Source organism: Phoenix dactylifera, unplaced genomic scaffold (assembly GCF_009389715.1).
Source record: "Phoenix dactylifera cultivar Barhee BC4 unplaced genomic scaffold, palm_55x_up_171113_PBpolish2nd_filt_p 000100F, whole genome shotgun sequence".
In the NCBI taxonomy this organism is placed as follows: domain Eukaryota; kingdom Viridiplantae; phylum Streptophyta; class Magnoliopsida; order Arecales; family Arecaceae; genus Phoenix; species Phoenix dactylifera.
The window spans coordinates 484833-500714 of NW_024067682.1; the positions used below are offsets into that span (position 1 = coordinate 484833).

Consider the following 15882-nt stretch of genomic DNA (forward strand, 5'->3'; position numbering starts at 1 on the left):
TACCTCCTCTGCAACCTTACCATCTAGTGCTGCCCTAGGTGACCTGTTAATCAAGAAGCATGCCATATTCACTGCCTCTGCCCAGAAGTTCTTTGCAAGCCCTGCATTTTAACCTGAGACACCGTGCTCTTTCAGCTACAGTCCTGTTCGTTCTTTTCGCCATAGTCCTGTTCGTTCTTTCCGCCACACCGTTCTGCTGAGGTGTCTTGCGTACTGTGAAGTGTCTCTTAATCCCATGCTGCTCACAAAACTCAATGAACTTTGAATCTGTGTACTCAGTCCCATTGTCTGACCTGAGGCATTTGATCTTTCTCTCTGTCTGATTCTCTACTTCAGCTTTCCACAACTTGAACTTGGCAAACGTTTCTGACTTGTGCTGCATGAAGTACACCCAGACCTTTCTCGAGAAATCATCAATAAAAGTTACGAAATATGTATGTCCACCCCGTGATGCTACTCTAACTGGTCCCCAAACATCTGTATAAATATAGTCAAGAATACCCTCTGTCTTGTGCGTGGCAGTCCTGAATTGAACCTTGTTCTGTTTTCCAAGAACACAATACTTGCAGAAATTCAGTTTGCAAGTTTTAATACCCTTCAGGAAATTTCTTTTATGCAGTTCCAGCATACCACGTTCACTCATATGACCCAAACGCATATGCCACAAGACTGTATTATCAGACTCAGATTCTGCAGCAGCAACTCCACCTACAACAGTAGTCCCTATCAACCTGTAGATGTTCCCTGCTACTTTCTGCCCCTTCATCACTGTCATAGCACCTCTACTAACCTTCATTACTCCACCTTGAGACTTGTAACAAAACCCGTTAGAGTCTAAGGTACCCAATGAAATTAGATTCTTTCTCAAATCTGGAACATGTCTAACATCACACAACGTTCTAACCACACCATCAAACATAGTAATTCTGATATTCCCTATTCCAATAACTTTGCAAGATGCATTATTACCCATCAAAACAGAACCAGAATTAACTAACCTGTAGGTATCAAACCAATCTTTATTGGGCGTCATGTGATAGGAACATGCTGAATCTAGAATCCAAGAATCCGCGAGATGATCTGAACTGGATGAAACTGAAAGTATATCACCATCACTGCTCTCTGTGTCTTCTTTCACTATATTTGCAGACTTGAACCCTTCAGATCTGTCATCATCTTTACCCTTCTTTTTCTCAGGACAATTTCGCTTTATGTGACCCTGTTTTCCACACTTGTAGCACGTTATGCTCTTCTTTTTCCTGGATTTAGACCGAAATTTACTGCGATTTGATCCATTCCTTGTGTTGCTTCTTCCACGCTCCTGGTTACCCTTCACCACTAAACCTTCTCCCTGAGAACTCTCAGCACTGGCTTTCTTCCTCTGATGAAAACCTAACAAGGCTCCAATGACGTCCTCTAACTCTAGGGTCTCCTTTCCCCATGTCAGAGTTGTAACCAAATTTTCGTACGTAGGAGAAGCGGGTAAAGAATGCAATAACATCAACGCTTTGTCTTCGTCTTCGAACTTCACATCAACTCACTGTAGATCACTGATAATCTGATTGAACACGTTGATATGTTGGCTTAAATCAGCACCCTCTGTCATCTTAAGACCGTACAGTTTCTGCTTAAGATAGAGCTTGTTCGTCAACGACTTGGACATGTACCGACTCTCCAATTTTGACCAAATTGCTGCCGGCGATTCTTCGTCCATGACATGATACATCACGTCATCAGCCAGACAAAGTCGTATATTTGAAACAGCCTTAGCCTCCAATTCCTTCCACTCTGCATTACCCATGTCATCTGGTTTCTTTCCATACAAGGCCTTCACCATACCTTGTGATACTAACAGATTCTTCACCCTTCTCTGCCATAGCCCGAAATTCCCAGTTCCATCGAACTTTATCACATCGAACTTTGCAGAAGACATCCCTACAATCTTATCTTTTTGCAATATAAATTATAGAAAATAGGATCTGATGAAAATAAAAAAAAATACCAGAAACGCCCCTCTTCTCCTAGGTCAGAACGCGAGCTAGCGACGGTAGAACTCCCCACCTCGCGCGTCTACGGTGACGTACGGGTGGGCGAAGGCAGACGGCGGCGCGTGGCAAAGATCCTTCTCCCTGGATCTGATGCGCGGCTTTGGTGGAGACGCGGCAGAGATTTCTCCTCCTTTCTCCGGCCACAGACAGCGTCAGGGAGACGCTCTCCTCCTCCTCCTTGCTCGGATCGTGCGGCGGTTCCTCCAAATCTGGCGCGGGCGGCGTGCGAACGGTGACGGGAGGACCGTGCACGTGGCCTCCTCTTCTCCTCCGAACGGCGATCCGAACGGGGTGTCGATCTCCTCTGGTTCCGGCCACGAACGGTGGCGCCGGACCGTGATCAGGCCTCCTCTCTTCCGGATCCGGCGTGCGGCGGCGATGGGGATGCAGGCGGCGGCGCTACAGGATGGGAGGATCTTTCTCCTCGCTTGCGGCCGATCGGCGACGGGGTTTGGGCCTCCCCCTTTCTCGGCGATGGAGGTTTGGGCCTCCCCCTTTCTCCACGACAGAGGTTCTTCTCCTCCGGATCTGTTCACACGGCGGCGGCGCAAGGATGCGGGCGGCGGCGTGACAGGCCTTCTTCCCCTTCTTCCACGGGAGTCACCACAGACACCAGGGAACGCTCACGGGATGAAGGGAGTTTGGGGAAGAAGACGCCTTGGAGAAAGCGCCCTACACCACGTGAAAGAGAATAGAAAACACTATAGCCCTTCCTCTTACGTGCCCTCCCACAGCTTGGGAACAACGCCTGAGATCCCACGTGAAGCAGAAGACGCCGAAACTCCTCTTCCTCGCGTGAAGGAAAACACCCACGGAATCCTGATGCTCTGATACCAATTGTTGCGAAAAATACAGGATCCAAACGGCGAACAGAACAATGCATAGAATTGAGAGAGGAAGAGGAAGAAAAAATTGAACACAGGGATTTACATGGTTCGGCAATGTGCCTACGTCCACGGGAGCGAAACGGCCGTAACTTTTCTTCTGTCACCTAATAACAAGGGTTACAAGATATTTATAGCTAAACCCTAACCCTAGAGTCCCAATCCTTATCAGCATCCCTGGTAAAATAAAATATTACATAATTATCCCAAAGATAAATATATCCCGTCGCTTCGCTCCGCTCTGTTAGAATACCAGTGTACCACTCAAATAAGAATACCACTTAATATGAACCACTTATTCTAACATATATATATATATATATATATATATATATATATATATATATATATATATATTGGTTATTATATTTGCATATTATAATATATGACTAATTTCACTGAAAATTGTGTTAAGATGTACAATAAATGACAGTAAAAATTTCATATTGCCAAAATATTCTATGTCCTATTCAGCAATTTTAGTTTGATATAATATAATTCAAGGACTTATATCTAAAAAATATTAATCTTAAAAATAGTTTAGTATATCTTACAATATACAATTTTGATTGAATAATATACTAACTTAACTTTTAGGTTGGTCAATTTTCATGAAAGCTTACGATCATGTCTGTGTCAAATAATTATTACGTTCGTCAAGACTTGACATAATGAATGATATGGAGTTGTAGCACTTGATATTTACGATGGTTTGAGCTCTACAACATGGCTTAAGTTTGCCACTACTTCCTCAACATGGACATATAAAAGATATCATGTACATTGGCTAGAATAGGTGGCAACGCAACTCTATAAGCTATCTCACCAATTCTTTCTAGTTTTTCAAATAAACCAACAAACCTGGAACTCAAGTTGCCCCAAGTTTTGAACCGCACGATCTCCTTTGTAGTTAACACTATAAGAAATACATGACTGCCCACTTGAAACTATAGTTTGCATCTCCTCACATCCGCATAACTCTTTTATCTACTCTATGTTATCATCTTTTAGTTTGCTAATTATACTTGCACACTTGTGGTGTATTGTTCTGAGTATATGGTGGTTTTCATATCTCTGACTCATTTTTTTGGATCAGGAGCATGATAATTAATGTGGTATCAGAGCAAAACCGGTCAGCACAAGCCTATTTGGATTTTCTATGAGTTCCTTCTCCTCCATTGAATCATTAAGAGAAGGGTGACTTAGCTGTTTGGACACATACGATGTGGGTTGAGGGATACACCAGTATGAAGGATTGATTTGATATATATAGAAGGAAAGGAAGAGATAAACCAAAAAATCATATGGAATGAAATTGTAAGGTAGTATTTTATATCACTACATTTTTAGAAAGTGTGGTTTTAAATATAGTGAAATGGTAGCAAAGGATTCATATAGCCAACTCCAACTAGTTTGAGATTAAGACTTAGTTGAGTTGAGTTGAGTTGAATTGAGTCAAGAGTGGAATAATTATACTAGATCTCCGTATTCAAACAATTGGTCTGAATTCTAATTGCTACAACAAGATATGGTTCCTTCTCTTGCTCTCATTGGCATTTTCATGAAAAAAAATGCAGTATTAGTGTTACATTCTTTGGGTTGCCTCTAAATAGGGTTTCTCTAATATAGAGAAACAATGCAAGTCCTATTTAACTCTATTTTTCCCTAAGCTGATCTAGCATATGTTTCTGTCTATAAGCCCATTCTACACTTTTTCTTTTGCATTGGTAATCTGCTCTATGTTCTAATTCTTAAGGCAGAAACGGCTCAGTCATTTGTAAATGCATGACAACCCAATTTGTCATTATAAAATAGGATATAGTTAATATCTCCAATGAGCAATGTCAGAATATTTGGTTGCAAGGACGTCTCCAAGCATCTAAAAAGGTTTATTATGTACAGAGATAGGACAACTATGATTTGCTTTGAATTCAAGAAGAAATCTATGCTCCACTTCCAAATTTCCAAACTAAATCTATGGTGCCAAATTAACTTTTAGGCATGTTAAAATCCAACCCAAACGCTTAAACTCATAGGTTGATGGACCAGGCATCCAAGAAGGTTTATTATGTACAGGACAACTATGATTTGCATTGAATTCAAAAAAAAATCTATGCTTCCACTTCCAAATTTCCAAACTAAATTTATAGCACCAAATTAACTTTTAGGCATGCTAAAATCCCACTCAGAAGCTTAGATTGGTAGGTGGATGGACCCATGCATATATAAGCACCAATAAGGACCTTCTCTATTCAATATGGGATTATTACTACTCTCTCAAATAAGAACTTTGAAGGATTGATGGGAAAGAGGGACAAGACCATGTTAAAACCCAACCAAGAAGGTTATCCTAGTAGATGGATAGACCCAAATGAGTATATAAGCACCATTAATATCTCTTCCACGATCAATATGGGCTTATTATTGCCCTATCTATAAGTTTAGCTAGCAAACTTTCCAGTTTTCACCTCTTGTACTTTTAGCTATGTGTTATACATGTTGAAGAATAACTAATAATGGCATGAACAAAAAGAACTTTAAAAGAAAATGTTACTTTTACATCTACCGCTGGTGTTGTTAATGACAACATGGTTTTTTCTTGACCTAACCTTCAACCTAAAAAATAATAGACAAGTACCTAACATATCAATCTAAATAAGGTAACTTGGCAACTACGTTAATGACGGAGGTTTAGATATGTAAACTTATGGATATTTGGATTGAGTTGAATTGGGTTAGATTCATAGGGGTCATCTAATATTGACCTATTTTAGCCACGGCCAATATATAGATCAGATTGGTTGCAGGTCAAGTAGAAAATATATAAACAAAACCTAACATTGTTTTCAAACTAATAAATAGGCACTAGAGCTGCAGAGGTAAAATAAACTTATTTTATTTTCAATAAAATTCACAATTTAAATATTTTATTTTAAGAAAAATTATAGAGGATGCAAACTTGATAGGTCTTATAAAGGATTGTTAATATAAAATTTAAAAATAAATATAAAATTAGATATTCAACTTTGAAATCGAGATAGAGAGGGAGGAAAGGAGATATGGGATTTCAGAGAAAGGACCTAGATTAGTTGATATGATTTTAAAAGGGATTTCTTCTAATCATTCTTATAAATTTCTAAAACAAAAATAATAAAAAAATAATTATCAGATTTTGCTATGAGTTTGTGAGATAGCAAGAGTAGTTAGGATAAAGATACGAGGAACTTGGAACACTATAAAGATCAAATTAAATATGGGATTTGGATGAAAAAGAGAGGATCGAGATTAGTTGTGTGCACATTTTTTTGAAACAACTCATTGATTGCTGTTATCATGTTGATACTTGTTATAAAATAAAGTTTTTTTCTATGAAATAGAGAATTATCCATCTACTATCAAACCACACTATTTTCAAAACCGTATGGAATAGAATAGGCAACAGATCATGTTTTATACGACACTACAAGTTTCTCATCACCATCACACCCCACTCCTAGTCAGAGAAGAAAATAGGCAAATACAGTAATGTGGTTTAAATAACTCATGCACGACCCGCCGCTTCCAATCAAACCAAACCTTGGACCCAAAGAAAACGCCTGCATTTAGTTAGCCGTTTCCCACCTGTTTTAGCGAGAGCTAGAGAGAAGCGTGGAGTCGTTCCCTTTCTCAGGGATTATCGTCACGAAAAGAGCTTAACTAAAAGACACCAGGCCAGCGATGAGCTCTGCGATTTTGCACTTCATTCTCATGCTAGATTTTTCAGTCTTTAAATCGTTCCCAATAATACCAGTATAAACAGTATTAACCATAAAAACTGTTGCAGGAGTACATGGACGTGATCTTCGAGACATCCAGAGGAAGGCACTTCACCATAGAGATTGGCTTTTTTGACACTGTGCTCGAGATCAAGGAGAAGATCCACAGGTATGAAGGCTACCCAGTCTCGAGCCAGAAGCTGGTCTTCATAGGTGAGGAACTGATTGACGATCGCGACACCGAGCACTACAAAATTCTTCAAGGTTCTCGACTGAAATTGATCGTCGCCGAGCCTGATGACGGAAGTCAAGTGAGAGCCGGCCGGGTCCATGTCATTGTCAAGATTCCAATTTCAGAGAGGCAACTGTTGTTGGAAGTCAATGTAATGGACGCTGTTAGCAGGTTGAAGGAGAGAATTCAGGAGTTTGAAGGCATACCAGAAAATCAATTTGCATTGTTTTATGGTACCATCGAGTTGCAAGATAATCGAGCATTGGCTGACTATGGAGTTACCGAACAGTCTGAAGTGAATGTAGTTACAAATCCATTTCTGCCGGATTATGATACCATCAAGTTACAATACTATCGAGCATTGGCTGACTATAGAGTTACTGAACAGTCTGAAGTGAATGTAGTTATAAAGCCATTTCTGCCCGGTTATGTTACCATCGAGTTGCAACACAATCGAGCATTGGCTGACCATGGAGTTACCGAACAGTCTGAAGTGAATGTAGTTACAAGGCCATATCTGTCGGGTTATGGTACCATCGAGTTGCAAGACAATCAAGCATTGGCTGACTATGGAGCTACTGAACAGTCTGAAGTGAATGTAGTTACAAGACCATTTCTGCCAGGACCAACAACCTCTACATCCAAGAAACTGAAGCTGCTGGTGATGCCGAAATGCAGGACAAAGAAGATACCAGTTGAAGTGAGTGCATCGGATAATGTAAGCGAGCTGAGGAAGGAGTTGCAGAGATTGCAAGCTCATCTACAATTTCATCTGCCTAGTGAAGGATACTTCTTCATGTACAAGCAGAATGTTATGGATGATAATCGAACCTTCCATTGGCATAATGTACAGCCAGGTGATACCATTGAAATTTTTAATGGGAGTGTGACCGGTGGATCATGATGTTCATTTGTTTTGTTTTTTTTTTTTTTAATACTGCGCATTTCAGAATTAATTGTAAGCCTGCTTGGGATTTAGTAAAAAACACCAATTAAATCTCTGGTGGTTGAGAACAGATTATGATTTCAATTTGATCTTCATTTTTGTTAAAATATTATTATGATTCTCAGTTGTGATCAAAAGATCTTTTAGAGAAGCAGTGTTGGGTTTTATCTGAATAGTTTAATAATTAATTATGACATCAACTGTTGATAATTTATGTTTGATTCCAATTGGGTGAAGCACAACACTGGTGATGTTTTTCAGGATTAGTGACGAAATGGTTGGAACTTTTGTTCAACATTTCGTCTTGAAGTTGGAGATGTTTTTCATACTTAGTGATGAAACAGTTGGAACTCATTCAACATTGTGGCACGTGAGAGCCTATTTGGCAAAGAGAGGAAGCTGAGAAAGAAAGTTCTACTGAAGAGATGAGTGATACTAGAGGGAACATACAATATGTTGAAGTAGAGGAAGAATTATAGATATCTTAATCCTTTTCCTGTAGTTGATCCTCTGTTTAGAACAATTCTTGGTCACAAGTTAGTCTATTCTCCATCCAACAACTAGATATGATGTTGTTATGAAGACTTAAATAGTTGGACAGAGTCATGGGAAGCCTTGAAAAACCCATCCCAATAGACTCAATGTTGTTACGCACTAAACTAGCTAAACAAGGTAAAAAGGGGTAGCATGACTCGTCTAACAACTATTTAAGTCTTTTCCTAGCATTGAACAGGCGCAAAGCATGTCAGTGAAGCAAGGAAGGCTATGGTTCCTGTCTGATTGGTTCTCTTGTTTCTCTCAGAATAGGATGGCTAGACTAGACAATGGAGTAATTATCTTGGATTTTCTTTTCCTTTTTTCTAGTTCTTTTTTTTGTGATTCTTTGTAACTTTCAAACCGGAAAAACTAAACAAAGAGAGGTGGTTATACTAATAAGAAAAAAACAAAATATCTTGGAGAATGGAGAATTTAGTCCATTATGCAACAGTTACCACCACCACCACCACCACCACCACCACCACCACCACCATCACCATCACAATTACAATTAATGTTTATAGCATTTACGATCAATGATATCCTCATACCAACATTACATGCCATTTTTTCAATAATATCGACATAAAGAATCAATACATCATATCAAAGTCCAATACATATCTCATATCATAATCATATTCATATTATATACTTGAACATAGGTATCTAATCCTTTTAGCTCTACAGCCTTGACTACAGTGCATTTATACCGCTACAACTCAGGTATCACCATGATTATCCCTGTGGCAAGGTTACCACGATGTCCTCCGTGATAAGGATCATCATGATCACCCCCATGGCAGGGTCGCCACACTATATCCCTATGGCAGGGTATCATTATGATCACCCCCATGGTGGGGATCATCATACAATCAGGTGATGCATATAAATATATATAACTTAAGCATTTCCTTCCTTTTTTAAAAAAACTGTTTTGAAGTATACAATCAGACATGCAATATTCGAGATCTTACATGCCTGATCCAACATAACAAGTATCACCATGCAATTTAATTAATAGAACTACAATCATCAATTAATTATCTATCTTTATAGAGATTTCATGCATGATTAATTTTGAATTTATCATAATAATTTATACTATCTTGAATGACAAGATAATTTTCAATTCATATTGATTAATTAATATAAAGTGCGGATGTTACTTACCTCATAGATACCAACCATCCGACAATCTAAGCACCTCTCTGGAGTTCCTCGGGACCTAAAAATTCTCAACATTTCAAAACTCTCTCCAAAATTTTCAAACATTCTAAAATTCTAGTTTTTTTTACACTAATTATCATTATAACGAGAAATTGAGCGACTAACCTTTCCTTGTATCACAGGTTGGGAGACGAGGGGTGGCACAGTAAAGACCACTTTGGGGCCGGCTCAGAGAGAGTGAATGAGGCGTGGATGAGAAAAAATCATTGCCCTTTTCCTACCACACGCGCACACACCATGGTGGGAAAACGAGATAGAGAGAAGAGAGAGACAATGGAGGAGAAGAACAGCATAAGAGGTGGTGGTGAAGGCTAGTGGAAGAAGGAAAGATGCGAAAGGGAGGAGATGGGTGGTGCTCGCGGGAAGGAAGACACATAGGGGATAGGGAGAGAGCGCGAGGGAGAGATGGAGCAGTGAAGGAGAAGGAAGAGGCGACGGAATGGTGTGAAGGTGTCGGGAGGAGTCCGGGAATACGCGAAAGAGAGAGAGCACGAGGCGAGAGAAAAGGAAGAAGGGATGTGAAGGTATGGAGATGGTGGAATGGGAACTGGGGTTGCACGGTGAGGAAGAGAGGGTTGGGGCACGGTGGAAGGAGGGAGATGAGCGGGAGAGGCGAGAGCGGCGGAGAGTGATGCATTCGCGATGATGGAGGGGTTAGGGCACGAAGGGAGCGGGAGAACAAGGGAATCGCTCCCCCAGGAGTTTGGGCCGGGGCCATGGCCATGGCCTAGGTGTCGCACGAACCTTATATCTCTTGGACTCTTGAATCTTCATGGCAAGCAATAGATTATTAATCTAGGTCAGATACGAGCAGGATTTATCTGAAGACTGAAGATACGGTGATTGAGATGTGAATAAGAAAATGGAACATGTTGAGCTAAACAGCAGACGAAGAGACAGCACAACCATAGGAGGGCAGGTTGAGCTGAAGTTTCTGTATTTCTTGAGCTTAACCTTGTTCAGTTTCTTTCCTATGGAAGGAAAATGAATATCCACCTTCCTTACAAAAGATCTTTGGGCGCACACTCTAGTGCACATGAAAAGTTCCTCGATCCCAACTAATGCTAGCTCAGTGGCTTCATGTTCAACCAAACCCGTATACCCCACTTTTTGCAAGTCACACAAGTCTCACTATGTCATGTGTCATGTTGCATAAAGGATGGTAACCCAACAAATTCATCAAGAGGTTGTGTGTGAGCATTCGTCCACTGCTTCAGCCTTTGCTCCTCTTGAATTTCTCAAGAAAATTGGAAAGACCTCTGCATCATGTTTAATGATAACAAATTCAAGGTAAGTTTCTGTAGATTGGAATTGCATTGATGATCCTGTTGCTTGTGTACCAAAACATTTTTGGACTTACACATTTTAGCATGTCATGAGGGAAACATGTGCAAAAAATAGGGATATTGAAAGAAGCTAATTATTTTACATAACAAAAGATGATGGGCATTTCTACCACTCCATTATGAGAATGTCAGCATAATAATATTCATCAAGAGGTTATGTGTGAACGCTCGTCCACTATTTCAACCTTTTCTCTCCCCCTACTGAATTTCTCACGAAAATTGGAAAGACCTCTGCATCATGTTTAATGTTGAAAATAAAAAAATAAAAACAGAGAAGGAGCTGAAGCTGGTAGATGATCTAGCCATTTCGATCTAGATATTCATAGAGAAAAAAATGAAAAGAAAGTAGGGACAAAGATTTCGAAAGGAAACAATATAGCTATTCTTTTTTTTAAAAAAAAAAAACAGTGATTTCCCCTTCAATCATGAAACAAAATATTTTTTTGGCTAACCATTTTTATTAAATAGACGAAGGTTCCGAAAAGGTATAAAGATGAAAAACAGAAAGGGGAAAAAAAAAAAAAGGAGAGGAAAAGGAAGGGATGTGGAGAGAGGAGAAATCTACAAAGAACTTAGAGAGGACCATTCTGCTATAAATTAGAGAGAAATAAACAAGAAAAAAAAAAAGAAAACTTTAGGAGAGGAGATGAGGAGGATGGTTTGCGATGAATGGATCTCATGAAAATGAGGTCCCATTGTGGTGATGATACCAGAAGATCAAGTGGCCCAACATCCATCCTTTGGTCCCTAGGACTATTGTTGTGAGGAAAGGAGGGAAGAAAATGTTGGATGTGCTAGGTAGAACTACCGTAAGAGGAGGATTTTTTTTATAATTTTTTTAAAAAAAATTAAATTTGCGTAAATACCCTCTTGAAATTTATATTTATTTATGTACCTCATAAAATATTACTTTTGCACAAATACTCCTAATATAACGGTTCTTCTAACACCGTTAATAAAAACCGTATTTATTTTAATTAAAAATAAAATAAAATTTTGAAATTACTTTTTTTATCTTCCATCCCTTATAAATATTTTTTTTTGCATTTTCTACCCATTAAGAATATTTTAGTCATTTTAATTTGAAACCATTAATTTTTTAACGACCTTAGATTGTGTGAGTATATATACAAAAACAAAGACAAAAAAAGTAGAATAGCAAAAAAAAGTGTTTTACGATGGTATACATGTAAATATCAATTTTGAGAAGGTATTTATGTAAAATTTGATATTTAGAAGAATATTCATGCAAAAAACTCAAAGAGGAGAGAGAAGGCCGGTGCCCTTGTTTTTTTTTCCTTTTTGGTGAATTTCTGTAGGCCTTCTACAAAAAGTTGCGAATAGTAGGGTTTCTATGGCCTTTGGTCCCAATGGAACTCTCTAAAAGCCAAAGAGGGCATAGTTCCCTATTTCGCACAGGTATGTGCATGCGTTGATCGTCACCTGATGCCACATTCCTTTTTTTTAAAGAAAAAAGGAAACGCCTGCTGTTATAACTCATAAGGTTATTTGGACCGTAAAAAATAATTTGTAACTAAATATTAAAGCTAATGAATAATTCAAAGTTAGGAGTAACTCGAACAACCATTCTGCCAAAAAAAATCAAGAATTACTCTAAAATTTTTCAAGCCTTAGAGAATATTATTACTACCCATATTCCTTATTTAGATTACAAAGAAATGACCAATTATTTTTCTATTTTTGGATAATGCACCTTTTCCACTATGTCGTCCCTATGGTCGAGCAACATGACTCTGGCCTAAAATAAAAAAAAAGCAACCAGCAATACCATCTATTTTATGAGAGAAAAAAGGTTTTGACAAATTTCCTAAGCTCACAATTTTAAAAAAAAAATAGAAAAAAAACTTGTAGCATAAAATTTTTCTTATGCTTTTAACACCTTGAATGTATCCCTGCATTTGTATAATATACTGACTCATCCGCTTAGACTAATGCTTAAAGAAAAATTTTGCCAGATATTATTTTTCCTATATTTATTTATATATAGATTGATTGGAAAAAATGATTGTTGATTCTGTTGTCCAAACACTTTTCTTATATGCTTCCATATATGCATCATTCATTTTTCTTATATCTTAATATACATATGTTGTATACAAATTATAAAATTCTTTATATTTTTATAGTTGATTCATACTTATTATACTATTTTTTAATATATGTATTCCTTTGTAACGGTTACATACATTCAGAACTGTTTGTTTGTATAATTGAATGCTAAATTCTATTATTTGAAAATCGAGCAGAATTCATTGAGATTAATTGTTTAATATTTTTTTGTCGTAAACTTTGTTATTTAGGATATTTGGTTTCTTTGTTAACTTTAATTTTAGATATGGATTTAATAAAAATTTCTCCTGATGTTATATATCTTGGAGGAACTTGTCCGTAAATTATCGCTTCCATCAACGATCTTTTGTATTGAATTGAGAGACAATGCTTTTATTGGATCTTTTGTGGACATTGTTATTTGTGAGCGAGATGATCTATCTGAGGTTATTAGAGTTTGGGGATGTTCGGGCAGCAATGAAACTATATCGGATGAAGATGCTATGATATTGAAAAATTGAAGCAAAAGTTTAATTTCAAAATTAAGAATTTCAACTTTTCTAGACAAAGAATATTTTAAATGTTTATATGAAAGAATGTATGATGCTCATACAGACCTTGAGGTTGAGGTGAGGTAATTGAGGGCAGTATTACTCGAAAGGTACGAAAAATTAATGACCAAGTTCGATGAGCTGCAGGAGGAGGTCACATGATATAAGAAAATCTTCCACTTAGAGGCTAAGTCATCTAATGGATAAATTTTAGAGTAAGTATTGGGAAAGAAAAAAATTATTGTATATATACATAGCATGTGCATACACGTATGTATATATATGTGTATGTGTGTGCGCGCATGTCTGTGTGTATGTGTATAAATATATGTAAAGGGAACCTTGTTGTACATCTAATGTGGAATAGAAAATAAAAAATTTGCCTTTTCTAGGTCCTTCATCTTACATTTAAATCTTGATTTCCACCTTCTTCTTAATGCACAGTTTCTTTGCTATTTACGGAAAAAATAGGATGGATCCCATAGAAGCAGCTAGGAAGAATAGAATCACAAGGATGAATATTATCGCTGAACAAAGAGCTCAAATATTGGGGGGAAAAAAAGATAACTTCTGTAGCATTGCCGGAAACCAAAGCTTTACTAATGAACGTTTGCATTTTGTCGTTGACAATGAAGGAAACATAAATAATATTACATATGAGAGGTCAGAAAGCTGGAGACATTTTACAATAATTCAAACTGAAAGCGATCAACTATCATCAATAAGTAGAGTTTGAAATGCTCCAAGGACTATCTTAGAGGAAAATACTTTGGGAATGGATATTGATGATGTTTTTTTGGGAAAAGATCACACAGCTGTAATTGATGAATGCATATTCTTTTCAAAAGTTAAATATTATATTTACATATCTTATGATATTTGTTTATATTCAAAATTATCTGTATCAAAAAAATGTAGTTCGGCAAGATTCAATTTTTCATGCAAGATTAACTGGTGGACGGTCGTTTGCTCAACAAAAGCTACTCAAAAAATGCATAAAAATATGAGTAAGATGTTTTATGATATAATTTTTTTTCTCACATGATATTTTTGCAAATTTTGGTGGAAAAAATGATTCTTCATTTTTTTTATAGGAAATTGTAGGGAGCTGTTAAATTTTGGATTACCCTAACAATAATGCCAATATTGTGGAGCTATATTCTGGTATGAAGAATATGTACGTAAATCACGCAACACAAGCACACATATATTTACTCTATGTTGTGGAGAAGGAAGGGTAGATTTGTCGTTGCTCAAGTAGACACCAACTTTTTTTGGATAATTTGTTGGATTATAATGGTGGAAAAAGAGCTTCAAAATTTTGAAAAAATATTAGGACATATAATTCGATATTTGCATTTACATTGATAGGTGGCAAAATTGATAATAAGATCAATACTAACCAAGTCTATATGTGTTCCAGATCAATGGTCAAAAGCATCGCAGAATGGGTTTGCTTTTACTAGTTGATGGAAAAAGACCTAGATTTGCTCAACAATATATATATGATACTGCAAACAAGGTTAGCAATAGAACGAAAGCATTACATTCATATGCTGATCCATCAAGTAAAGATTCAGAAATTGTGTAAGGTTTAATAAAAATGTTTGATTGTAAAAATCAAATTGTTAGAGCTTTTAGAATGGCTGCAGATCAATTTGAGCAATCTAAATTCTTACTAATAAGAATAAGATTGTTGGAATGATGTCAAGAAGACAATTCACAATATAATGCTCCATCATGTCATGAAATAGCAGGATTGATTATTGGTGATTTAGGTTAGGATGATTGACACCATGATATTATTGTCGAGCATAAAATAGAGGGATTGAAATGTATCAATGACTTACACCCTAGCTTCATAGATATGCAATAATAATTATAGTGCAATAATGATATTATTGTTTCTATTTGATCAAAACAAGTGTATAGTGACGGAAAACTAATAACAGACTGTTATCAGTCACTATTTATGATGGATTAGTGACAGACAGAAATTTGGTCATCGTGGTGTGAACTTAGTGACAAATTAGTGACAGACCGTTCACAGAATACGCGGGTAGGATGGGCGCCAAACTTAGTGACCATTGTAGTGACGGGATATCTGTCACAAAACTGGTAACCGAAATTGCAACCAGACGGTGACAAATTCAGCCGTCACAAAAATCGTAACCCAAGTATTTATAAATTTTTAAAAGATTATTTTTGGCAGTGACGGGTTATTAACAGAAATTTCCGTCATCAAATTTAATTTTTAATTCCAAAAATATTAAAAATATTATT

At 37.2% G+C, this 15882-nt stretch overlaps 1 protein-coding gene across 1 annotated transcript; it reads left to right on the forward strand.

Annotated features, from left to right (window-relative positions):
• Positions 1 to 6080: 6080 nt before the first annotated feature.
• Positions 6081 to 9565, forward strand: LOC103696301 (polyubiquitin-like). The gene has a single exon (XM_008777874.4). The coding sequence runs from the start codon at positions 6762 to 6764 to the stop codon at positions 7821 to 7823; it is 1062 nt and encodes a 353-aa protein (XP_008776096.1). The 5' UTR covers positions 6081 to 6761; the 3' UTR covers positions 7824 to 9565.
• Positions 9566 to 15882: the final 6317 nt, after the last annotated feature.

Coding starts and splice junctions, on each gene's coding strand:
- LOC103696301 (XM_008777874.4), top strand. CDS start 6,762: ATGGACGTGATCTTCGAGACATCCAGAGGAAGGCACTTCACCATAGAG.